At 39.3% G+C, this 27,855-nt stretch overlaps 1 protein-coding gene across 1 annotated transcript in view; it reads right to left on the reverse strand.

The window, feature by feature from the left end:
- The window catches only part of LOC108708009 (SH3 domain-containing kinase-binding protein 1), a 225,220-nt gene that overhangs the window by 15,104 nt on the left and 182,261 nt on the right, over positions 1 to 27,855 (reverse strand). Inside the window, exons 7-13 of the mRNA XM_041581798.1 lie at positions 18,599 to 18,674; positions 14,702 to 14,796; positions 11,347 to 11,454; positions 7,931 to 7,985; positions 4,230 to 4,310; positions 2,546 to 2,708; positions 1,164 to 1,249 (exon numbers count right to left, since the gene is read on the reverse strand). Coding sequence (XP_041437732.1) covers positions 1,164 to 1,249; positions 2,546 to 2,708; positions 4,230 to 4,310; positions 7,931 to 7,985; positions 11,347 to 11,454; positions 14,702 to 14,796; positions 18,599 to 18,674 — 664 coding nt within the window. The remainder of the gene's footprint in view (positions 1 to 1,163; positions 1,250 to 2,545; positions 2,709 to 4,229; positions 4,311 to 7,930; positions 7,986 to 11,346; positions 11,455 to 14,701; positions 14,797 to 18,598; positions 18,675 to 27,855) is intronic.

Raw genomic sequence — 27,855 nt, forward strand, 5'->3', positions numbered from 1 at the left:
AGCTCCAATTATAACCGATGACATTGTTAAGCAATATATATATATATATTTTACAGGATATTCATGGCTCTTGTGTATTATACTGATATTTAAATTACTTGTAGAATCCCACAATTACTGTAAAGATTATTCCACTGTCACAGCATTTGATAATATGAAATGTGCTGTGGAATAATCTTTACAGTAATTGTAAAAGTATAATAATACTCCTGAGTGACTTAACATGGAGCAGTGAAGGTCGAACCTACCCCTGTCACCTCTCGGAAGGTTCGACCTTCACTGCTCCATGTTAAGTCACTCAGGAGTATTATCAGGAGTGACAATGGGGCATTTTAGCTGGCCTGACCTACAGCCCTAATGACTTACATTGCTAGTACACATGCTTATTAAAATGCTTTAATAGATTTTTGGGATGATTGAACAGTGACTGGAATTGTCAGGCAGCTTCAATTTGCAGCAGAAACTGGCAGGGGCTGCTTTAGGGTTCAAGCACACAGGCAGATTCGGGGAGATTTAGTCGCCTGGAAACTAATTGCCTCTTCTGCGGGGCGACAATCTCCCCAAACTGCCTTCCCCCTGCTATGATGCGAAAACGTCAATGCCCTTGCGGCGATTCGATTTCGGAAATCGAAGTGCCGCGAGAGTATTGGCGCTGCCGTTTTCGCATTATAGCAGACGAAAGGCAGGGGGAAGGCAGTTCGGGGAGATTGTCACCCCGCAGAAGAGGCTATTAGTCGCCAGGCGACTAAATCTCCCCGAATCGGCCCGTGTGCTAGCTCATTTGGACGTTTCTCTGCCAGCTAAAATACACTGATGAAAAACTGCCCCATGTGCCTTTAGCCTGAATTCACTTGTATCAGGGAAGGACATATCTATATATAATGGTACAGTGATTTATTACAACTTTAGATCCTAACTACATTATGCAGTGAGCATATGGCAGTGACACCCCAAATACCTTAGTCCCAAATGATATACAATAGAGGCAATGATTTCTGGCACCCCGGAATCCCCATAACCTTCCAAAAAGCATGTTACAGAGTGTACAACAGTGATAAAAATAATGACAGAATCCCTTTAAGCAACATATGAATCTATCAGTATGTCCTGAGCAGGGACCCTGTTGTTATTTATAACCAGACAGGAACATCTCTAAGACTTACCAATGTCATTGCTTTTATCGGAGGGGTCTCGTTCAGGCGTACTGGACACTGTATTGATTCCCACATCTGACTTTGGACTTTCACTCCTGTGGCAAAAACATAAATAAGCCAAAATTGTTGATACTGAATTATAACATGGTATACCCCACTCCACCCCAGCTCTGCAACCACATTTAGCCACAAATTCTTATCAGCATATTTACTATACAGGCACAGAGGGCCGCCACTAGTCATCTGTGTTTAGTAAGGGGGATAATATCTATGAATGCAATAGAGCTATTTTAATCTGCAATTAATGCCTAATTTAAGCGATTCATGCAACTTCTACCTATAATAGAGCTCTGAGAGGCTTTCACTAATCCAGTAAACCCAGGCTAAACAGTATCATCTGGGGAACAAAATATGTACAAATGATAAACAATCATCTTGTGAGCACGAAGTATAATATTTAAAAATGATTTATTAATTCTGCTTTTTGCCGAGGTACAGTCATTAAGACAACATCTAGAGGCCTTTTGTTATTTGGATATATCTATTATTTATTTTGGGTGTAGCTATTATTTTATATTTGCCCCTTTTCAGATGGAAACATTTATGAAATACATTTTGGTGGCCTGAGTAGCCTGTGCCACTGACGAAAAGCTTATCCTTCCCTATAAAAAGACATTTTATACTAGAAATAAAATTACATGCCAAGCAAATGATAACTTTAGACATCTTGGCTGTGGCAAGTTCTGCAATTGATGGAGAGGTGTAAAAGATATTACAGAAAGGAATTTTAAGTCCTCGTACAACTTGTTATAATTACAAGCAGGCTAACGTTACACAGGCTGATTTGCCACAAGGTCATGGAAAGGAGATGGCTGCACACAAACAGGCTTCCAATGTCAATTCAACCAGATCATAATGATTTTAATTTAATTAACATATCCGCTGAATTTAATGTGTCAGAAAACATGGCATCAGCTGCTCTAAGTACAAAATGCCGCCGCCAACAGGAGCATCTAGTCTTGTGTGTACAATTGTGTGCCAATTCCCTAACTATTTCAAAATCCTATCAGATCATAATCAGTCAGATGTGAGCTGGTGTGAGTAATGCTTCCTATTGGCATGAGTGAGAAGTCACTGGCTACCAATAGAGTCTGATGGGGTCCTTGCATCTTTTAAACCTCTCTGATAGACATCTGGAAGATCCTTAGCCAGATATCAATCAGACAGGCCGCCTGTTTTCCCAATAAACGGTCTAAGAAGGGCTAAGTTGGCAGCTAAAATCAGAATGTATACGGTCAGTAACTCAGTAACTGGATAAAAACAATTAAAAAAGACAGCGCTTGACTACATTTGCCTTTTCAGTCCTATAAAATCAAGAGTCGGTGACTAACCTTCCGTGAGTTACAGGACCTGCCGGTCTTTCTGGTCTTCGTGGGGGCAGTGTTCCAGGTCTACTTAAAGAGTTAGTCTTAGGAGGACGAGGCTTCTTTGGAGGTATAGCGGGTACTGAGTGCTTCAGTGGATCTGCCACTTTGTGATCTCTATCGCTCCTTTCTTTAAAATAGCATACAATATAGATTAGATTATGACAGCGGTACCATAAAGCTTTGTGTGTTTGCTGCTCTTGCACACGTGTTGTGTATCAGTCTTATGACTACAGTGAAACCTCGATTTAAGTTTTCCCACATTCTACATTTTTTATTTGTGGTCCCACCAATTTATAATGCATTTCAATGGGTGCATTTCCCTGATTTTAAGTAATGTTTTCCCAGATTTTACATCAAAATTTTGTCCTGATGTTTCCAAAAACTGCTCTTTTCCCTCTATGTTTGTTATTATTTGTGAAATAAAGAGGTTTAAAATACTAACCAGATGTATATTTTGCCATGGTTCTGCCTGTAAATGGTCAGTTGCAATTAACCTGCCCCTTATACAGTCCTGCACCAATCACGTATTGCTTTAGGTTGTGTATGTGACTGACAGAGAGGCCTTGCACATGCCCCTCATGGTGTAAGATTAACACTGCAATGCTTAACCCTTGTTATAAACACAGTAAATATTGTATCTAGATAAAACGGACTCCTGTGCGAATATCCTTCCAGTACTTGAAGAAAAAGTTACTTTAACATATTTCCCTGATTTTACATATTTTTTTCGTGACCCCCTGAAAAACGTAAAATGGCGGTTCTTCTGTATATCTTATCTGAGTCCTAAGTTATCTCAGATGCTTGTACTGAACCTGCTTAAGGTAATGACACATGGGTATTTCATCCACTACTTCCATACAACAGATAAACACCCCCATTCTCCTATCACCGTTCCTAATAATATTGAAAAGGGTCCTGGGGAATGCACAGGAATGCTCCATGTGCAACACAACGGGTGCTTTCCATTAAACAGCATAAGGGCTAGTCCACACGGGGAGATAGCCCTGCGTTTGCGGTCGCGGCGACAAAGCGCCGCGCCAGTCGCCGCGACCGGCGCAGGCGACAGTTTTGTATGGGCGCCTGTGCTAACCACACGAGGCGATGCGCTTTTCAACAGTCGCCTGAAAAAGCCTGGCGAGGCATTTTCAGGCGACTGTTGAAAAGCGCATCGCCTCGTGTGGTTAGCACAGGCGTTTTTACATAGGCGCCCATACAAAACTGTCGCCTGCGCCGGTCGCGGCGACTGGCGCGGCGCTTTGTCGCCGCGACCGCAAACGCAAGGCTATCTCCCCGTGTGGAATAGCCCTAAGAGCACATTGACAAGGGTCTTTTGTAAATCCCATGTGTGCCATTAAAGAGGAACATTTTGAGACCATATTCAATTGCTTTTATTTTTCTGTGATGTTTGGATTTACCTTTCCATCACATTTAGCTGCACCACAACAACAAGACTAAAAACAATTGTCTGTATGTGCACTAAAGTGTGTCATTTTTTTAACTAATGCAGTTTAGTACAGTTAAGCTATACAAATAAAATTAGGAACAGGTAACTAAAAGTTTCTGCATTACTGCAAATTTGAACCTGTGTTTGTGCATCTTCCCCTCTACTAAATATAGTAGAGGGGAAACCCCAAAAGAACGTCCTTACCTTTCTCGTCTGGCCTCTGTGGCAGTGTTTCTGGTCTCTCTGGGGGTATTTTCCTGATGTCCTGTTTTCTCTCTGAGGTACCTGAGACAGGGCAGGGACACATGAAGTTAAAATATATGGAATGCCTTAGTGGATTTATTGCTGGGTGAGAAATAAGGAAATAAAGCAATGCTGTGCAGACGGCCTTGGAATTACAGAACAGCGCAGGCAACGGACTGGAAAGAGGTTAGCCAAGGCACCTAGATGTAGATGAGATAATCTACTTATACAGCTTACTGACAATTCAAAGGAGCTCTAACAAGATGCACAGGTTTAATTGCTTCTTCAGGGACAGCATTAAATTTTTTGCTGCCCTAGGCTGATTTTGTCTCCCCTCCTCCTAAACTAATAGTGTAATCCCACCTCATTCCCCTGCTACAAATAATTTAAAATAAGATACTAACACAGCCCCTTCACCAATACGAATATATGGAAATATATACTTATATACTTGGCCAGAATGCCTTCCTTCATGTGCTACACGTTACATGGTGTAAATGGCAGGGATCAACATCAATTTTCTTTTTTTTTTACAAATTACAGAGTGGGAAATAGGGCTGTTACTATAAGTGACCAGGTGGAGCAGGGCCAAAACAGGGTAACTCCCCCAAAAAATGTGAATTGACAAGTCTGCTCTAGGTGCTGGTCTATCCACTACCCCCAGCTCCTTTTCTTTCCATGCATTCTTATATGGGGGGGGGGCTGCGGCCATCTGTTGGAACAAAATCAGGATTCACTACGTACTATTGGGACCCGATTGGAAACTTGTATTTGCTAGATGTCACAAACAGTGCACTGTCACAAAATCTTTCTTTTAAAAGTGATAAGTATCCCTTTGCTCATGGTGCTCAAAAGCTCTGGCATAGTTTATAGTGGCCCACAAATGTATTTGTCTCCTGCTGCCACATCCAGTAAGGTGTTACCAGTTTAATAGAGAGAATGAGCAACACACATTTGGGCTCACAGGTAAACAAGCATTGTGGGGAAAAAGATGAGCTAAAACCAATTTCATAGAACGTGTATGCTTCATCTCCTAGCCACACCCTGTCCCTATGAAGGGGAGGTCTAAGTGAATGATACTGGGGTCCTGTTCAGACCATACAAAAGTCAGGCTAGCACAAACTGCACCAGAGTTGATTTCTTCTGTTTAGTCGTTTATTAAAAAGTCAAAGCACCTTTATATTAGTGCCAAAAGCCTATGGCTAAGTGCCCCCTGAAGGCACAAAACAAATAAGGCTTTTTGCACTAATTTATGGGTGTTTCGACTTTTTAATAAACAACTAAACTGCAGAAATCGACTGCGGTCCTGTTTGTGCCAGCCTGAATTTTGTATGGTCTGAATATGGAATACTCCTCTAAGTTGGGGCATGTGCACCTGGACACACAAAACAAAGTGGTGAGTTTACTCTATAGAACGTTCATCGTCTGTGTGTCCTTATTTCTGGGATTTACTGGGGTTATATCTTAAAAATGTCTTTGTTTTTGCAATCAGGAAATTTTAAAAGATAATTAATATAACTACATACTATACATTAAAATCGCAGTAGCAGAATTAGCAAACCATAGATACAGGCTAAAGCTGAAGTCCGAATAAAAACATATAAAAGCACAGATTTGGGCTAAAGCTGCATTGGTTGAATAATTATACATAGAGTTAGGATTTAAAAAAGGGTATTTATCAAATGTTGAATGTTAGAATTTTTACACCTCAAATGAACTCACAACAATGGTTTAATTATTTAAGAAAAAACGAATGGAAAAAAACCAAATCAGCGAGTTCGGAGTTAACAACTCGAAAACCTGAACTGATGGAGTTTTCAAGCAAAACCCTCTGAAAAAATAAAAAAATTAAAAAAATCTAGAAATCAAGAAGGCTATTAACATCTTCAAATGGTTCAAGGGACCTCTGACTTCTACATGACCTTGACAGGTTTTAGATAGCTATTCCCAGGGTTGGGGTATAATACATTTTTATTATTTTTATTTATTTTTTTATTTATTTTTTTTTAACCCAAAAAATTTAATTTTGACCAAAAAAAAAATTACCTCGAAAAACTCAAATTTTTGTGGGAAACAACTTGATTATTAATAAATCTGCCCCATAATGTTAAATGACCACATTGATTAAAAAACTGAAGTACAGGTAAGGGATCCATTATCTGGAAACCTGGTATCCAGAAAGCTGTGAATTACGGAAAGGCCGTCACCCATTGACTATTATATTCAAATAAGCCACATTTTAAGGATTATTTCCTTTTTCTCTGTAATAATAAAGCAGTACCTTGTACTTAATCCCGACTAAAATAGAATTAATCCTTATTAGAAGTAAAACCAGCCTATTGGGTTTATTTAATGTTTACATTATTTTCTAGTAGACTTTAGGAATGAAGATCTAAATTTCGGAAAGATCCGTTAACCCGGAAAACTCCAGGTCCCAAGCATTCTGTATAAAAGGTCCCATACCTTTACCAGAATTAGCAAACCATGGATACAGGTTAAAGTTGAAGTCAGAATAAAAGCACAAATTTGGGCTAAAGCTACAGCATTTGAATGATAATACATAGATTCAGAATAATTCTACAGTGTTTGATTAAAAAAGGGTTAGTTTGTCTTTAATTTATAATGTTAAATCTCCACTAGATGGCATATGCCCACTATTAACAGAATTACAGCTGCCACTGTATAGCAGAACCTTTTGTTATAAGGTATTATTTTATTATTATTTATATAGCGCCAACATATTTCGAAGCAAATATGCACCCCCAGTAAAACTACACCGGGTTATTCCAGCGAGCACCATGGACCGCTTCTCTTTTGGCTTCTTCTTTCTTCTCGCGGCAGTCCATGCGCATTAGAGTGAAAAGCTGAACTTTAACGAAAAAGTCGTCTGTTTCATTCTACTGCACTTGCGTCTGCCCAGGAAATTTTGAAGAAAGAAGAAGCCGGAAGAGGATCTCTCTGTGGTGCTCAATGGAATAACCCTGGGCCGGTGCAGTTTTCTGCTGATAGGAGCACCATCCCTGGGGTTTCAGGTAAGTAAATACATTTACTTGGGGATGCCTAACACTTGGCACCCCCAAGTGTGAAAATACTTTCCTTCTCCTTTACTGAAATGCACATTTTCTTATTTTATAAAATTACAAAGCACTAATGCATATGTTTTGTGTTTGCACTTACTACAACCCTCTCCCTGTAAGCAATTGAGCTAATTTGAAAAGAGATAAAGAGCTCTGTATAAACAACCCGTTTGTTTGTCTGTAAGATAGTGAAAAACACAGCAGAGTCCATTGTGCCAAGGATTTTTAGGTTTACTGGTAATCTGATTACTTTCTCCACCTCCTATGAATATAATGTAATATTATGGTTATGCCTGCACCCTCACTAAATAATCATTTTTGTAGTGGTGAGAACAACATCGCAAGCATCAACTGAGGATGAAGGTAATGAAGAGTGGGAAGGACTGTAGAAGGTTATGTGTTTAAGTACAGATTTATGCTGCTGGACTTCAGATATTTTTAAAGCATTTAGATGATTTTGCTGAGACAAATGAATACACTTTGGGCTTAGGCTGGAGAGAAGGCAAGAGTTTCTGTGAGCTGCTGTGTTTCACCAATGGGACAATATCACAGATGAGGGGAAGCCTCTCCATGTCTACTACTCACCACTTGTGCCTGATTTGGTACTGGGAGCTGATGGAGGAGGAGGCTTCTTCGGTCTCTGTGGAACAAAAACACAAAAAAGAGAAAAAAAAAGAATACATATTAGTTTGCTATACACAATAAATATAGGTAATAACCTGAAAATACTTTGAGCTACATTCGTAAGAGATCCAATTACCGCATGTATGTCATATTAAGCATATGTAAAATGGAAAGCAATTAATCTCTCTGACTCTGTTTAAATACAGTTGTAAAATAAAGGGAATAAAATGAATTCTTTACAGTAGATTGCTGCTGAGAGGCTACCAAGTACCACTCCTGTTACTTGTCTCTGTGAGTATTGTTGGGACATTGGAACATGGATTTGCCACCAGTGGGGATATTGCAATTTCTGTGGGCAAAAAATGCCTGAAAACATCCCTGTAAAAACAGGTCATTGACCTAAAAAATTAGGATACGAGTTTAAAATTGAACTATTTGGGAGGGTTTCCTATAAATGATCTGTGGGGTATTCTGGAGGAGATGAAGTTCTTGTATTATACTTCAGCTCTCCTTACTGTCCATCTACATCAGTGATCCCCAACCAGTGGCTCGTGAGTACCGTGTTGTTCACCAACCCCTTGGATGTTGCTCCCAGTGGTCTCAAAGCAGGTGCTTTCCAACGCACGCCCAAGCACGTGCGCACATATGGCGCAGCAGGGCACACCAGTGGGGGGCCCTGAGACTGCAGCCCTGGTGGGTCTCTGCCCCCCAGTTGACCCTGGTGAACCGCAACACAAGCAAAATGGTGGGTCAATTCACATGGATGCAGATCCCCCACAACCCCCCCCCCCAGTTGTGGTATCTGCCTCTCTGCAAGTTACACCGATTCTAATGTATATCAGTAAAACCATCAACTTCTGGTAGTCTTGAGGGCCCTGAAATTAATGTATCCAGTAACATCTAGTTACGCCATTTCTTCACTATCTTGTGGAAATCCAGAGGGCTTGTTCTCTACATAAGAAACAAGGATAGATCTGGGAACCCATGTGCCTTGTATATAATACTTTAGGGAGAATTAGCTGTGTGATTATCAATATAAAAATGAATGAAACCATTAATAGAGGAAGCCAATTAAGAATACCAGTAATGCTGATGAGAATACAAATACATAGGTCTGTCACTGTTTGCCAAATGACTTTGCTGCTACTCACAAGTCACTGTTTTCTACTGTTAATACCTTTAACTTCCCAGTTATGCAACCTTCCTGCAGGCAATAAGACTGATTCTGAATATATATATTATTATATATAGTTATTGACTCCTTATCACCAATTCATTATTGGCCATAGGATGTTCAGATTTTATTCATCGAACGACGAACATTTGTATATTGATTGTTTGTTTCAATGTAATGATTTACAACTAACCTTTCAGTTTAAATAAAGTAGGAAAAATAACAAATCAGACAATATTCTGGCTATTAATTGGAAAACAGCAATTGTACAAAGGTTATGTCCCGGAAATAGTATTGACAGTCACCCACTGATATAGTCAGATAGGCAATACATGCAGAGATATTATCGTTAACCAACAGAAATTGTCTAACCCATGATCCGAAAATTGTATGAAAGTTGTTTCAGTCAACTATATCTGTGAGTCTATGGATAACTTACTGTAGGTCTCCAAAATTACATTTCTCAGTTGGCTGCCACTGGTATAACCAGAAAACAGGGGTCCTACTTATTGTTTTCTGCAACTTTAAAATCAGTGAAAAATCTACCTGGCCATATAAAGCCCTTCAACACACTTCTCTCATAGTATTAGCTTTGGGTTATGCCATTTTTGTGTACCAACAGCAGGGTTCTCAAAGAGGCGGTTGAAGAGGCGAATTGAAAGTTGTGATTGATGCTTTTTTAAAAGAAGTGCCCAAATAACCCTGCTCTTGCTATGGAGTAGTACACAATTTATAAAGTCAAGTTATGATCACCTCTGCAGAAATTTCAGTGAACAATGCAGCAACACGGTCTACTGTGTAATTTCCCTTCCCTAATGCATCGGCTGCTGGGAAAATCCCACAGAGCGTTTCAGCCACTTACTGAGAATGTGACTCTTTTCTACTGGGAGTTACACAGTGAACAATCATTTCATTTCTTCCACAGACTATATTCAATGCTTGCTTTGGAATTATATATTGAATAAAAACACAATAAGCGATAGAGCAATACATTGCAATAATTACACAATAGATAATGCTGTTCTAGAATATACATTATTGTTATTAACACATTAACACATATACTTCAATAGTCAGAGAAATATGCCATCCGGTGTTACACAGGGAAAACTTTAAGCTGTGAATATGCAGTGAATAGAAGTAGAATCCTGGGTAGTTTTAACAAAAATATGGTCGGGCGGGGGACCCCTAGTGTCCATTTGGGTCAAAGCTGCTACTCCAGAGTAGCCGTGTGACTAATACATTTACCAACATGACCAAGTGGCTTCTGCTGGAGCTGTAACGGCCTGCATCCCCCTTCCCTGGCTGAAGGTAGGAGAGTGGCTGGGGAGGGGGGTTCCACCTAACGTAGAGGCAGCAGACCGGGGGTCTACTTCCTCTATAGTTTTGCCACTGGGTTCAGTTAATATAGACCCGCTTAATCTTTTTCAGTGGTGGACTAGGGGCTTATGAGGTAGGTACCTGGCAGGTCCGGACTGAGAATTAAAATAGGCCCTGGCATTACAGGTACACAGAGGCCCAAACAGCCCTCACCAACCCAATAAATACCGACTTTCTATGGCACCTTATAGCAGCCCCTCTGGCATTTACCAGAACCCACAGATTGTCAGTCTGGGCCTGGCGACCCCCAAGCTTTGCGCCCTAGCCACTTGCCTCCTCTGCCTACCCCTAGTTCTGGCCCTGAGGCTGATCTGATCCTTGTAACTAGGGAAGCACCAAATCCACTATTTTGGGATTCAGCCGAAAACTCACAAAGGAATGCAGAACCAAATCCGAATTTTAATTTTGTATATTAGGGTTTCGAAGGGTTAAAGTGAATTGCATGCTAGGCACGTGGTTAAATTTTTTACATTTTTACTTCCGGTTTTCGTGATGAAAAGTCATGTGATTTTAAGGATTTCGATTTAGTTTTGCCAGGAACGAGGATTCGCCTTTGTTTTTTTGCTGAAAAAGGCTGAATACCGAACCAAATCCTAGATTCAGTGCATCCCAACTTATAACCGGGACCTCGCTACTCACATGTGATTTTAAGGATTTGGTTTTGCCAGGAACGAGGATTCAGCTTTGTTTTTGCTGAAAAAGGCTGAATATCGAACCAAATCCTAGATTTGGTGCATCCCAACTTATAACAGGGGCTTCACTACTCACAGCATCCTCTCTGACACACAGAAATAAAGAAAGGGAGTCATCTCTAGGTACTTACATGGAGTTCCTTTTCAAAGTCAGGAGGGAGGAGCTTGACAAAGTTGTCTGGAAAAACACCCTTTTTGCCATTAAGTTCTCCTTCCCACCAGCCGACATCGACACACTCCTAGTTCAATGAAAAAAGTATGACTTAGTATGCATAAAAGGAGCATGGGGTGCAACAGTTCCAGCTTTTCAGTTTGTACAAAATAATGTACGCGATGACAGACCTTCAGACTTATGTATATATTTATCCAAGAGTGACAACAGAGCTTGCCACAGTTCACCTGATGGAAATTTCGCAGCAGTCTATTCACTATAGGATTGTTTAGGTACATGTTTGATATAAGTCAATTTATTCCATATTCTATGGCAGGAATTGTACTGGGTTGCATAGTTGGCAAATGTTTCTCCTCTCACTGCATAGCTGATGTTGTGGCTTGTTTAAGTAGCAAAACGTTATTACATTCATAGCAACACAACATTGGCACTCAAAATCTTAAATGCTTAGTAATAAGGGATATGGGCAGTCCCGCATCAAGCAGAGGAAAAGATAACCATGAGCTGTTTTTGTGGTGCATCCTTAAAAGCTGCAATTTGGGACAAAGTGTCACCTCCAGCTGTCAGATTTCTGTATGTGAGCAAGAGGTAACCGTGCCCTCGCCCCTGGTCCATGCCCTAGTACCGGTCCCTGTCTATTCACGGATAGGAAATGCAAATGCTTCTGGCAATCCCTGAGTCACAGAATGGAAAGGGATATACACTAAAGCACTAAGCACTTTTCTTACTCAAAAAGGCACCATGTTAAAGTACTGTGAGGAACGATGTGTCTTGCTGATAACAGCTATTAAATGTTCAGTATGGAAGCAAAAGCAACATACTAATAACTGGCCCTTCTTCATTTTGAAGTTAATCGTGGATCCAGAAGCACAAGCTAGATGTTATGTTGGAGGTTTATTTGAAGCACAGTATCTGCAGTTTGTACCAGTATCCCCATCCAATTGCACATTCTGGGATACAGCAATGATATAAGACAGATGTTATACACTAATGTATAAAACTTGTCTTGCTTACTAGAAAGCTATTTCTGTTAAACCTGTGGTTTCCTATTGAAGGGCTGGTGTCTCTTGTGGTCAGTGCAAACCTGACATCATCCCACTTCTAATTACTGGTGTCGCTTATTTGGGAATCTTGCAGGAAATTGATTTATCAGAGAAAAATCTTCAGGCATTTAAAAATACCATTATGCTCCATTTATGGCTTTCATAAAAAAAACAGCCTTCCTAACTGTATGTCACCTAGAGCTTCATGCTAGGCGAGCAGATAAGAAAACATGCCACAACAAATAATCTTTCAACTAGAAAAAAAGTTTACAAGTAGCAGACAGAAGCAGCTGCAAACTCCATGTAAACAAATAAAAGAAAAATGGAATTTCAGGAGGAAACGTAAATTGGGGCAAACTGGCACTAACATTGGGGATTACGTGCCTGGTGTTAAAATAGCTTTAGCATGTGGAATGATTCAGTAACTTTTTCTAAAAGTTAGAAAATTCGGATCCCTCCCCAGTGATTGAAATCACAACTGCTTCTTCTTCCTTCACATTCGCATACACAGTATAGTGAAAAGCTGAACGTTAACAAAAAAGCTGGCCTTTTCAATCTACTGCGCATGCGCCTGTCCAGGGACTTTGAAGAATGAAGAAGAGGAAGAAAAAGATTGCCCAAAAGTAACCCAGGCAGGTGCAGTTGCCCAGGGTATAAGGTAAGTGATTGCAATCACTGGGTTGTGCTTAAAGGAGAAACAAACCCTTAATAAAAAAAAACCCTACCCTTATTAAGGGGTTGTTTCTCTTTTAAATGAGAACTAAATCCTAACTAAAAAAGTAGACTAGAAATGTTTTTTTATTCAGCAGAGCTTTCGTTTGCACTTTCAGCAATCTGGTTGCTAGGGTCCAAATTACCCTCCAACCATGCACTGATTTGAGAGACGGGAATATGAATAGGAGAGGATCTGAATAGAAAGATGAGTAATTAAAGTAGCAATAACAATGAATGTGTACACTTTTTAGATGGGGTCAGTGACCCCCATTTGAAAGATGGAAATGGTCAGAAGAAATGTGCAGAATAGCGCAGCGGAGCTCATGGGTGCCATCGATCTTCAGCCTTCTTCTGGTTGTTAACCTTCCCTTCGGCAATTCACTGCACTTTTGGCGCATGCGCAGTTGCTACGAATACCAGACTGCTCCAACTGGGCATGCGCCAATACGGCGCTCCCTTACAGAAGAGGACGAAGATCCGTGAGATGATGCCCATGAGCTCTGCTGAGCTACTCTTCACGTGGGGTAATGAATTATGTGGGGGGGGAGCAAGGAAGGGGGGACTGTCTAGGGTACTAGGGCTTTTCTTATTGGGGGGTTTAGTTCTCCTTTAAAGGTGAACCACCCATTTAAATACAGAAAATAGAATCTATAAGTTTATTGCCACTATTGGGAGATTTTCTTGATCTCATTTGGAGCTCTCTTATGTGTTCCATAACACCAGAGAATCTAATACCTATACTGAGAAGTGACTCCAGACTATTCCTGTACATTTTCCTTAAAAACAGTGACACAGCTACAAAATGCTATGTGGGCAACTAAAAATGCAAATGCAGAAATGCTGCTGCTGTTGCTGACAAGAGACAGGGAGTACTAACCAACATATTGGCTTTTAACAAATATATTGGTCATAATATGAGAATTCTCTTTTCCCATTCCAAAATATGCCCACACTTGTCAGAATGCTGAATCAAACACATTCCTACTATAGTCTACCAGAAGCGCTTATTATATTGTTTTGGCTGCCATTCTCTCCCCAGTATTTATTTACTGATAATAAACATGAAAACAAAGTAAAATGAGTCTATCTGATAAGGGTTGTTCAGTATACGTAGAGAGTGTTATTCTGAGAAAATTTGCTATTCTATAACATACTATCTATAAAATACTAACTTAAAGGTGAACCAACCCTTGAAGTTAACTGAAATGTACAGTACTTAGTGTAATTACTTAGGAACAGCAATCCATTATACCAGGCAAATGGAGGCATACCCATTTACATAAAAATGCTTGTATTTTAGAAGGCTTCCGCCATTTCTGGGCATGTATTAGTTATTGCAATTCCTAGCCAGTAGCACTGTCCTTTTGTACTCTCTAGTGCCTCCAGTCAAAACAGATGAGAAGCAGTACCGTATGCAACTATGCCATCAATTTTGCAGCTACTGAGCATCCATTTAATACGGAATTATTCCTTGTGCTTTGTTAACTGTCTGGGCATTCATGTATCCTACGTGGCATTCTAAATCCTCTCAAGCCGTTTTAAAACAATAATTCTTACCTTGTTTAATACAGAAACAATATCGCCTTCTCTGATTGCCAGTTCATCTTCATTCATTGCTTCATAAGGAAACAGAACCTTGCAGTATTCCCTGGCTGAAAGAGAAAGGAAAAACCTGAATGACCAAAGACTGATGATGAAAAACCTGAATGAGCAAAGACTGATGATGAAAAACCTTAAAGGAGAAGGAAAGTATTAGAACACTTGGGGGTGCCAAATGTTAGGCAACCCCAAGTGATTGTATTGACTTACCTGAAACCCTGGGACGTTGCTCCTATCACCAGAAAACTGCACCGGCCCAGGGTTATACCAGTGAGCACCACGGAGAGATCGTCTTTCATCTTCCTTCTTCTGGTGGCTGCTCATGCGCAGTAGAATGAAAAGCCGAACTTTAACTAAAAAGTCGGCTATTTCATTCAACTGCACATGCGTTTGCCCCCAGAAATTTGAAGAAAGAAGAAGATGGGAGGGGTTCGCTCCGTGGTGCTAACTGGTATAACCGCGGGCCGGTGCAGTTTTCTGCTGCCCGGGTTTTCAGGTAAGTGAATACAATCTCTTGGGGGTGCCTAACATTTGGCAGCTCCAAGTGCACCAAGTCTTTCTTTCTCCTTTAATGAGCAAAGACTGATGATGAAAAACCTGAATGAGCAAAGACTGTTGATGACCCATAATGCCAAATAACATATTAAAGTGCTGCCAGGATTAGTTTAAATTAACTACCAGTTTCTGAAAAATAATATTCTATTTAATACTGTGCAGTGTTTTGTTAGAATAGCTTAGCATTAAAAATTTACATGTGGGAGTTATTTACTAAAATCCAATTTTATCTCATAGTTTCAATAAAAAAAGCTTGACCAAACTCCCATGTGCAATTTTGCCTTATTTATCATTAAAATAACTAAAATCAATCGGATTGGGAAAAAATTTAATAAAACCAAGCAAAGACCTGAATTGTATGATTTGTCGGGCTTCTCTCCTGAATTGCTCGATTTTTTCGGGTTATAGTCTGAAACCCCCAAATTTTTCAGATTATTGGGCTAAACCCAACCATGATATCTGCAAATTGGCATAGGGACATCTCCCTTTGACTTAAACAGGACCTCGACAGGTTTGAGATGGCGGATTTTCAGATTAAGGCTTTTTGCCCCAAAAAATCCAACCAGAAGGTTCGAGTTTTAGTAAATAACCCCCATAATATTCTGAAAACATATAACCATTTTTTTTTTTTAACATGAAGGGAATATATATCATTCTAACTCCTTCCAGTGATAGAGTAGAGTTCTAGCTGTCTGCATAATAGGAAATCAATCATGAATAATAGTTCATCTCTAAATTCATATTTGTGATTTTAAAACCTAAAGCCTGAGGAAATAAGAAAAGGAAAGAGGATAGGGCCACCGTATGCAGTTATTCCCCTGTTCGTCTTGTTTAACGGTGCATAAATAATTAGATGATGATTTGTACGTTTTTGTTGGCCAAATTACCATTTTCATAATAACTATTCATCTGAAGAGTTCTGCCTTCTTTTCTAAGGCCCCCTGTCACACAGACCTTTTGTTGCTATTAGGGATGCACCGAATCCACTATTTTGGATTCGGCCGAACCCCCGAATACCGAACCAAATCTGAATTTGCATATCCAAATTAGCGGTGGGAAGGGGAAAAAAATATACTTCCTTGTTTTGTGACAAAAAGTCACTCTATTTCCCTCCGGCAGAATACTGAACCGAATCCTGGATTCGGTGCATCCCCAGTTGCTATAATAATGTTGCTATAATAAATCTGTGATATCGCCAGCAACAAGACATCCCTGATTTCCTTTTCACCTGAAATAATGTAGGTAATTGTCAGTGGGAAGCCTGAAGTTTCCTTGCAAGGGATCTTCAGGCTACTTCTTGCTTTTAGGATCAATACTAAGGGGCACAGTTTTAGAGATGAGCTTCTACTGCTCTGCATGGCTGCAGTTATGGATGATAACATTTCACCAAGCTTAATTTAGAATCGTTCTATCCTACCAGTTGGTGCTCAGCCCACCTCATCACAGAAGTGCAAGCAGCAGTAGTGAAAGTAGAGAGTTATGGGCCCTGGTGCAAAATCTACAGTGGGGTCCCACCTTTGCTCCAAGTCCCCATAAACTCACCACCCCCGCACTGCAGGCCTCCTGATTGGCCCACTGAGGGTTGGGCTCCGGGTAAATCACACCCCTGCTCTCCTGATAATTATATCACTGGCAAGCAGGAAAGTTTTTCTGACTGGTCAGATTGGGAGAAAGTTGAATCTCCTGCCACTTGGCAAATCAAACAGCGTATCTCTGGGCAATCAGTAAGGAAAGCATGACATGTACCAAGTGGGACAGAAGGACTAATGTAAAACTGGAAGCTGGGGCAGGCTGTGGTTGAAAATGCAGATGTGAAAAAAAGGCTTCCTCAATTTGTTTACACCTCCTTCAGATCATGTCACTTGCATGTATGTATATGATTATGTCACTTCAAGAATACAAGCTTTTTACATTTTATTTATACATATAGCAATTAGCTTTTGTAGCCATTTCTACAATATTCATGTCTTTGATTCAAGGCCTTTAGAAAAGTGTTCTAAACAGTCCATTACTGTACAGAAAGAAGGAAGTGGAGCAAAGAAGAGGAAGTATATAGACATATCATTTCCTCTGAACCTTTTGCCCAATCAGTAGTATTTGATATTAATACCAGTCACTGTTAAATATCTAAAAATAATGGACTTTAGCTGGTTCTGTTTATTTTTTGATGTTCTGTAACAGCATAGAATTTGCAACAGTAGTTAGTGATTAAACCTCCTATTATACTAGGTAAGTTTAGTGAAACTCTGTATATGTACAGCAGCACAGTGTCCTCATCAAAATAATGGTAGATAATTATCAACACAATTGCTGTTTTTAACAAAATGGTGCCATTCAATTGTTGCTCCAATAAAAAGATCAGCTGCAATTCCCATCAATACGTTTTTTCTGTGTTACTGTCTCCCATGGAATAAAAACACGTCTTATACTTTAAAATGACTTATGCAGATGGACAAATTAGTGGATGCTGCAGCCTGAGACCATTTGCCTGGGGAGTCCGACTTCTTTGGCCAGCAGGCTGAATTTAAACAGAAAGCAAGGGAGGGAGTTGAGGCAAAGATACATGTAACAATGTCCTTTTTATAAATACTCCAAAGAGTGTATAGCAATATAAAAGAGTTCAATTAAAAAATTTCCCCACTGACTGTGTATGCATTCTAAATTTAGGAAGGATGGTCCCAAACTGTGGAATTTTAGGTGGATAAGGTTAGTGGCATTTAGGGGCAGATTTATTAAGGTTCGAATTGTGTTTTGCACAAAAAATCTGCGCTCTTGAGAGTTTTTCTAAACCGAAAAAAAAAAAATCGAGAGAGATTTATTATAATATCATTATAATATTTATTATATTATACCCTGGAAATAGTTTGAATCTGAATATACATCTAAAACCTGTCAAGGTCATGTAGGAGTCTATGGCAGAGCTCCCTTGAATCATTTGAGGTCTAAAAAAGTTCACATAACTTTGATAATTAACCCCCTTAATGTTAGTTTTTTCAACCTGCAAAATGCAACATGCTCTAAAAACTGTATCACAAAGTCAGGAGTATTGCGTATGTTATGTATTATTTCTTAGAACACAAAGTGTAAAGTACCTACTGCAGTTATTAGATGCTAAAGTTACTGGATATGAATGGATAGAAAATCTGAGATTAAGACTTTTGAACTGGATTCAGTTAGAAAGTAGTTGCTTGTTAGGGGGCTAACGCAAATATGATCAAGTTCTGTCCCCAGAGAACTAAAGATGTTGTCAATTTAAACTGATATTGAACTTTTCGGATAAACCATAGAGTATCAACTTACGTTTTGTTTTGCTCTCTGTCTCTATTTTCATCGGCTCCTGTGAAGTCACAGTGGGTGGCATTTTCTTCCCCATTGCCTGCAACAATTAAAACAAAAAAAAAAATCACATTAATTTACTTATTTCCATATGGAAACATGTTCCGTTTTATTTCTATCTGCTTACTTATTTTTATTCAGCATTCAGATGATCAAATATTAAACAGATCATAGCAATACAATAGTACAGCATGTAAAAAGGGATATATTTATCATCAGTTGGACATTACTGCATTTACACCTTTTTTTGTTATTAATGTTGAATTTATAATAAACTACAGATATGGGACTTATTATACAGAATGTTCAGGACCTGGGTCTTTCCAGGTAATGGATCTTCCCATAATTTGGATCTTCGTACCTTAAGCCTACTAGAAAATCATTTAAACATTGAATAAACCAAACAGGCTGGTTTTGCTCCCAATAAATATTTATATTATTACAGAAAAAAGGAAATAATGTTTAAACATTTGGATTATTTGGATAAAATGAAGTCTATCGGAGACAGCCATTCCATAATTCAGAGCTTTCTGGATAAAGGGTTTCCGTATAACAGATCCCATACCTGTGCTAATTTGGTATCATTTTTATTTTTCATTACTATAGTTTTGAAGATGAAGTAACAGCATATGGATGCCTTGTGAAAGTGTAAGGGGCTCAATTACGAAGGGTCGAAGTGAATTCGAAGTGAATTTTCGAATTCAAAAACTTCGAATTTCAAAGTAGTTTTTTGGTACTTCGACCATTGAATAGGCCAAATTCGTCTTCGATTCAAATTGTAAAAACTTTGAATATTCGACCATTCGAAAATCGCAGTACTGTCTCTTTAAAAAACCTCGACACTTGGCCACCTTAAACCTGCCGAATTGCTATGTTAGCCTATGGGGACCTCCTAGAACCCATAGCCAACAAGTTTTTAGAAGTTTTTTTTTTAAATAGTTCGAATCAAAGGATTTAATCGAAATCGTTCGAATCAAAGCTGTAACACAGTTAAAGGCAAGTGAATGGCAAATGAATAATAATTTAATTTACCTTGTTTGTTCTATTACACACTATTCTACACACAAACGATAAAGCTGGCCATACATTAAAAGATCCGCTCATTTGGCAAGGTCACCTGATGAGTAGACCTTTCACTGATATGCCTACCTAGAGGTGGGAGATAGGCTGATCTGATCACGAAACAATCGGATCGCAACTACAGAGATACATTGGCTCGTTGGTGCAGTACTCACTTGGGATTTTTAAAACTTTCTGATCAATATCTAGTTCATTTTAGGCCATATATCGGTTGGGGAATCCCATTGGAGGACCCCAAACACAGGCCAATAAGCTGGAGACTCTGTTTGTCAGCAGCTTTTATTGGCCTGTATATGGTCACCTTAACACTGGCTTACGTTGTCCTATCTCAAACTGGTGCTCATTGGTGCAGTCCTCACTTAGTTGGCCTATCTCAAACTACACTGAAACACTGGTTGGGAACAGGGTAACTTTTAGGATGTCCATTCAAACTGTTGATTAGTATGCATCTCATGGTTTGATAGTAAAGAAAGAACAAGGTGCCCTACATGCACCCATCTCCTGGGATTCCTACCCAATGTCAATCCTTAAGGGTAAGGGCACACCTGGTAATTTGGGGAGATTTAGTCGCCTGGCGACTAATCGCCTCGTCTTTGTGGTGATTAATCTCCCCGAATGCCTGTCTTGCGCCGGTTATAATGAAAAGTCGACTGCGGCATGGCACTCGTGGCGCTTCCTATTCCGATGTCGCCCGAAGTTGCCTCATGAGGAAACTTCAGACGACTTCAGAATATGAAGCGCCGCGTTTGCCATGCCGCAGGCAACTTTTCATTATAGCCGGCGCAAGACAGAGGGAAGACATTCGGGGAGAAAAGTCGCCTGCGGCATGGCAAACGCAGCGCTTCATATTCTGAAGTCGCCCAAAGTTTCCTCATGAGGCAACTTCAAGCGACTTCGCAATACGAAGCGCCGCATGTGCCATGCCGCAGTCGACCGGCGCAAGACAGGCGTTCGGTGAGATTAATCAACGCAAAGACGAGGCGATTAAATCTCCCTGAATCGCCAGGTGTGCCCTTACCCTAAAGGGGTTGTTACCTTTGAGTTAATTTGATTCATTTTTGGTATAATGTAGAAAGTGATATTCTGAGACTATTTGCAATAGGTTTTTATTATCTGCGATTTCAGAGTTTTTTTTTATTTTTTGTTCAGCAGCTCTCCAGCTTGCAGTTTCAGCAATCTGGTTGCTAGCGTCCAAATGACCCTAGCAACCATGCATTGATTTGAATAAGAAACTGGAATATTAATTAGGAGAGGCCTCAATAGAAAGTTGAGTAATAAAAAGTAGCAATAACATCTGTAGCCTTACAGATGCTGGAAGCCCAGTAGGCAAATAAATCAAAAACTATAACAAACATAGCCATTCTATAACATACTAAAAATTAACTTAAAAATGAAAAGTATTCAAAATGTCCCTTATCAAAAATTAATTCAACCACTGGCACTTCAACTGCTACTAGTCAAAGCATCCTTTGGGCATTCATAGGAGCTGTTTAGATGTAATTTTCCTTTAAGGCTCTGATTTAGTTTGCCATTAACCAAAAATCATTAAATCCTTCCCATCTTTTATTCATATTAGTGTTTTTCTTGGAAAGTCTAATCAGCCTTTACTAATTTGGATGCCTACAGAGATACACAGATGACAGTTCCAATCACGAGCCAAGGAAAGCAGCAAACAGAACGTCCCTTATTCATACAGTAGTGAGAAAACCTTTTACAGACAGGATCAGTTTCCACTATGAAAAAATTCTAGTCTCATACTGAAGCTAAATAGAAGCACGGCAATTTTACTGCTCCTTCTCTGCAGCCAATTAAATAAATAGCTTCATTTTGTTTCTCTTGTGAATGGCTATAATCAATTCTGACCAGTGTAATTATCCTACATTCATTTTACAGTTATCATGCAGATTTAATAGCACAGCCAATACATTAGAGTCCTATTTAGTCTCCTGGTAATTAACTCTTAAGTGGTTCTGTGGGTAACCTTCTTCCTAATGCAGAGGATTTCAGCTTATACCAATAAGCAATAAATGAATATTCATTTCAGACATATCACAGAAGCCATATTGGCAAATATTTTGACAACTTGAAGCAGCAAGTTGTATTCCCAGAAAAGTTGTTTTATTATCCCATTTGTTTTGTTATCCCTTTTGTTTTTTCTCTTAACTGATCTTTTGTTTTGCTTGAATTAATGAAATGAAAATAAATGTACTTCTGGGAATTCTGCAAAACTCTCTAATGGGCCTCCATAAAGTTTCTAAATCAACAGCCTATAATACAGCGTCAACAGTCTAGCTGCAGCCAATTACTGTTCCCTAGAGACTATAAGATAATATATTTTGCTGTTATGTTATTTGTCTAAGGGCTATTCCACACGGGGAGATAGCGACGCGTTTGCGGTCGCGGCGACAAAGCGCCGCGACCGGCGCAGGCGACAGTTTTGTATGGGCGCCTATGTAAAAACGCCTGTGCTAACCACACGAGGCGATGCGCTTTTCAACAGTCGCCTGAAAATGCCTCGCCAGGCTTTTTCAGGCGACTGTTGAAAAGCGCATCGCCTCGTGTGGTTAGCACAGGCGTTTTGACATAGGCGCCCATACAAAACTGTCGCCTGCGCCGGTCGCGGCGACTGTCGCGGCGCTTTGTCGCCGCGACCGCAAACGCGTCGCTATCTCCCCGTGTGGACTAGCCCTAAAGAAGGGAAGGCAAAGATGAAAGAAATGTTGTTGTAATAGGATCAGCAGAGATTAATTTAAAGAAGAACTAAACTTTAACTAAAGAAATAGGGCAGAAATGTTGTACATTTGTTTTGCTTCTGTTCCAGCCTAAGGCAACCACAGTCCTTTAGCAGTAAAGATCTGTGTCTCCAAAGATGCCCCAGTAGCTCCTCATCTTCTTTTCTGCTGATTCACTGCACATGCTCTGTGCTGCTGTCACTTACTGAGCTTTGGGATCCACTGAGAATATAAAGTACACTTAGAATATAAAATGTCACACTATAAGACTGATTAGTAATTAATACAGATTATTACTACATGGCAGCACAGAAACCAGTGCAACTAGCATCAGAATTTAATAAAGTCCTGTAGCATCAGCTTATATTACAGGCCCACCTCATTTTCTGCTTGATAATTAGCGATGACCCCTAAGCTTAGCTTCTCAACAGCTTCTCAGAGTCCACTGAGCATGTGAGTGTCACAGACACTTTCCAAGATGGTGACCCCCTGTGACAAGTTTGAAGTCCTGGATAATTGATGCTATTGAGAAGCTAAAACTTTAGGCCAATGCAACTCATTATATAATATACAACGTTTTAACCATATTAATTTTTAGGATTTAGTTCTCCTTTAAATTATGCATAAGTGAAGGGAATGGGGAATCCGCTCAAGCAGGAGCAGCAGAAAAAAATGGAAGGTTCCACTCTTAGAAGTCATCTCCCTATCTTGAACATTAGCTCCAGGTTATAAATCCCCTGTGCATGATGGAGCCATACACAATGTTCTTGGACAAGGGTAAGCTAGGACTCTCATCAGAGCAAAATCTAAAAAATGTTCATATTGAATAGGCAGAGGGTCAAGGTACATCAGACACAGCAACCAACAGATCAGGTCTTGTGATAGTTGTAATGTCCAGGCTAGTGAAAATGGTGGGAAATGGAGCAATCAATGTTCCAAGTCACAGTGTTCCAAGGTCAGGGGCGTAACTACAGAGGAAGTAGACCCTGCGACTGCAGGGGGGCCCCATGAGGCCCTAATTAATGAGCAATTTCAACATATATTGGTAAAAAAGGACAACCTTGGGATATGTTGGGGGCCCCTGGCATAAGTGCACATCAGTACAGCATTCACTAGCTCATGTCATTAAAGAAGGGAATAAATGAAGGCTGTACATTTGAGGAGGGAATGCACCAGTCCTAATAGATGAAACATCAAACACATGTCCTTTAAGATGTTCTTTAAAGGGCATGTTCACCTTTAATTTCCCTTTTTCTAGGTATGTTATATTTGAACCAATTACAAGCAACTGTTCAGCTTCACTTAAAGGTTTTCAAAATATTAGCCCTTATGTTCTGCTTGTTTCCGCTGAGAGTAGCACCCAAACTTCAGATTTCCTGCGCGCCTTTAGGGTGACTATTATATTTGTATGTTTTTAGTTATATTTGGGTCCTCCTCTCTAATAGATCTTCCATTCTGACATTCATTCCTGATTGCTAGGCTAAAAGAGTTGTTCAGCTTTAACTTTTAGTATGATATAGAGTGCAATTGGTTTCCATTTATTATTACTTGCGATTATTTAGCTTTTTATTCTGTAGTTCTCCAGTTTGAAATTTTAGCAATCTGGTGGTAAGGGTCCAAATGCACTGATTTGAACGAGAGACTGGAATATGAATGGGAGAGACGTGAATAGTAAGATGAGTAATACAAAGTAGCAATAACAATAAATATGTCGCCTTAGAGAACATTTGTTTATTGGATGGGACTAGTGACCCACATTTGAAGCTGGATAGTGTTAGAAGAAAAAAGCAAATCATTAAAAATGATTAAAAAAAAAAGTTAAATGAAGGCCAATTGCAACGTTGCTTAGAATTAGCCATTCTTTAACATACTAAAAGTTAACTTAAATGAGAAACCTTTTATATGCACAGCGTTAAGCCTTGGATAGGGTGCGCTCCATGTGCAGGATCAGAGACAAATGGCTGCTGCCCATAGACATCAGCACAGTAGAGCATTATCCCATATATATATATATATATATATATATATATATCTATATATATATATATATATATATATATATATATATATACTAATTCCTTATGTTCTTGTAGAAAATTTCCCCATTGTTCACCGTCAAGGGAAAATAAACAGAAGAAAATCCTTCTAAATAGGACATATTTTCCATCCGGGTGTTATGACCTATCACCATGTTACCAACCGTGCCATTTAGAAGGGAGTTAACTATTAACCGTCGGCACATTAAGTAATTTTCCTACTAGGACAGCAAGTGCCGTGACTGTGGTTATAGTGCAACACACCTAGTATAATTGCCACTATTTTTAGTTTTATTTTTGTGTTTTAAAATTAGCAATACTCAACATCTCTTCTTTCAACATGCGGCCAGTGGACACATTTGGGGTACATATTTGTTCTATGTATTTTTCTCAAGGTTTTATATATTGGTTACTTTGCTTTCTGCATTGGTAGGGGCTGCCTCTATTTATAAAAGCCCAGAGACAGTTAGAGTGGGTATTTTGTATAATTGCTACACATGGATTAATTCTGGTGTGCAGCAATCACTAACTGGAAGCAGGGGATCCCAGGTAGGATCATTAGAAGCAACAAGATAGGTCCAATAGGAATGCTATTCCTGAGAACTGGAGTTGCCATTTGGTTCTCATCTGGAAATAGTGCAGAGCGAGGATTTGGAGGGCTGCCACCTCCTGCTGCACAGGGCCAGGCTTTGCTTACTTCTGCTGTTTCAGCTTGTCCCATCAATTCTGCTTCTATCCTACAATAATCTCAACCCCAAAGAGTCGGTGATCTCCATTAATACAGCACACATCACGAACAACCGCATCACGAGATGAAGTGCTTTTATGGGCCAGATGGGAAGAACATGTTAATGTAGAAAACACGCTATATAAATACTGTGTTATTTGCCCATAAATATAATGGGCTTTGTTGAGTGAATAAAGAATGCTTTTTATTTTTAAAAGAAAAAAAAAACATTTTCTAACAAACTATTTACTCCCAATAAATAGTTTCCAAAAAAAAAAAGATTTAATGACTGATCCTAGGATATTGGGACACAAAAATGCAATAGTCAACAAGACCACCCAGGCTGGCAAGTCTCTTAAAGGGGTTGTTTACTTTTAACTTAACTTTTAGTAAATTATATAATGGCTATTTCTGAGCAATTTTTTAATTGGTCTTCATTATTTTCATTACTTATTTTTTCTATTGTTTTTTTTTAATTATTTGCCGCCTTCTGACTCTTTCCAGCTTTCAAATGGGGGTCACTGATCCCATCTAAAAACAAATGCTATGTTTATTAAGGTTCGAGTTGTGTCTTCCACAAAAAAAGATAATTCTTTTGGTCAAAACTCAAATTTTCAGTTAAAAAAAAAATCTCGCATTTTTCGAGATTTATTATACCCCAACCCTGGAAACATCTAGAACCTGTCGAGGTCATGTAGGAGTCAATGGCAGAGGTTCCTTGAACCATTTGAAGATGTTAACAGCCTGCAGGTTTTTTCGGAGGGCTATGCCCGAAAACTCGAATAAGTTGAGCAATTCGAGTTTTTTCCCATGGAAAACTCTTATAATTCGAAACTACTTTGTTTACTAATTGGTTTCGCAACTCAAGCTCACAGAATCGAGTTATTTCCATTCAAGTTTTTTCTTAAATAAGATACCATTCAAGCTGTGAGTTCAATCGAGGTATTAAAAAATTCTAACATTTGATAAATAACATCCTTATTGTTACTTTATTACTCATTTCTATTCAGGCCCTCCTATTCATATTCTAGTCTCTTATTCAAATCAGTGCATGGTTACTAGGGTAATTTGGACCCTAGCAACCAGACTTTTGAAATGGCAAACTGGAGAGCTGTTGAGAAAAAAGCTAAATAACTCAAAAAACTGCATTGTGGCCTGTTTCTATTTGCACACTTGCAAATCTCTGTGGTACTGACTGGATTTAAATTATTCAAACAACTGAGGACAATTTCTTAGTACATGTATTGGATCTGTTATCTGGATCCTGTTATCCAGAGTGCCCCTAATTTCGGGAAGTCCATCTCCGGGGGAAACCTGAAACACATTATTCTGAAAGCTCTGAATTACGGAAAGGCCGTCTCCCATAGACTCCATTTTATGCAAATAATTCTAATAAGTAAAAATGATTTCCTTTTTGCTCTGTAATAATAAAACAATACCTTGTATTTGATCCAAACGGAGATATAATTAGGGATGCACCGAAACCACTATTTTGGATTTGGCCGAACCCCCGAATCTTTCGCCAAAGATTTGGCCGAATACAGAACCGAATCTTAATCCAAATCCCTAGATATAATGAATTCTTATTGGAAGCAAAACCGGCCTACTGGATTTCTTTAATATTTACATGTTTTTCTAGTAGACTTAAGGTATGAATATGCAAATTACAGAAAGATCCACTATCCGGGAAACCCTCAGGTCCCAAATATTATGGATAACAGGTCCCATACCTGTAATAATAAAACAGTACTTTGTACTTGATCCGAACTGATAAATAATTATTCCTTATTGGAGAAAAAAGAATTCCAATGAGTTTAATTGATGTTTAAATTATCTTTTAGTAGACTTAAGGTATAGAGATGCAAATTATGTAAACACCCCATATCTGAAAAACCCCAGGTCCTGAGAATTCCGGATAACAGGTGGTCCCATACCTGTATCATAACAACAGAGCCTAGTGGTTGGGTCAATAACTATAGAGGATCAAAATGTATGTGTACAGCAGCTTATCTTCTATATGGGTTGGAGGGTCCTAAGAAGATTTACTATGGGGCTCAGCAATGTCTAGTTTGGAGCTGCCATCCCTTTATAGATGGACACATATGAATAATATCAATGTTCTGAATGATTAATACTGCATGACTGCAAAATAACAAAGGTATGGATCTACAATGTCTGGAATTAAAGGGAACTAAACCCTGACTTTGCTTGCAGGCTTATGACCAATAAAATACAGCCCCTGAGCAGCTGCTGCACTTACCTTCAGGGTACCAGTACTGTCTCCCTGTCGAGCTGTTAACTGATGACTGTTATTGCAGAGACTCAAGTTCTAATGCACTGAGCTCATTCCCGGGGAGTGTTTTGGGCTGTGGCCAGTGATGTCACTAGCCTGCAGTCCATGCAGAATTATAGTTTGTTTTTAGCATCTAGGCTGCTATTGTTATGACTTGCCTCCAATTTTGCTCCTAGAAACCCTTGGGGTGTAGGTAACCAAGATCCACTTGTGATACATCTTTTTTTTTCTTCCTGAATGTGAGCAGCGTGGGTTTCTCCCTGCACACCCAATTACATTAGTTACAAAGCTTCATTCACAGATCAAAGTTGGGGCTGGAAGTTCTTCGGATACAAACAGAAGGCAGTTCATGA

The sequence above is a fragment of the Xenopus laevis genome, chromosome 2L, assembly GCF_017654675.1.
Source record: "Xenopus laevis strain J_2021 chromosome 2L, Xenopus_laevis_v10.1, whole genome shotgun sequence".
Classification (NCBI taxonomy): domain Eukaryota; kingdom Metazoa; phylum Chordata; class Amphibia; order Anura; family Pipidae; genus Xenopus; species Xenopus laevis.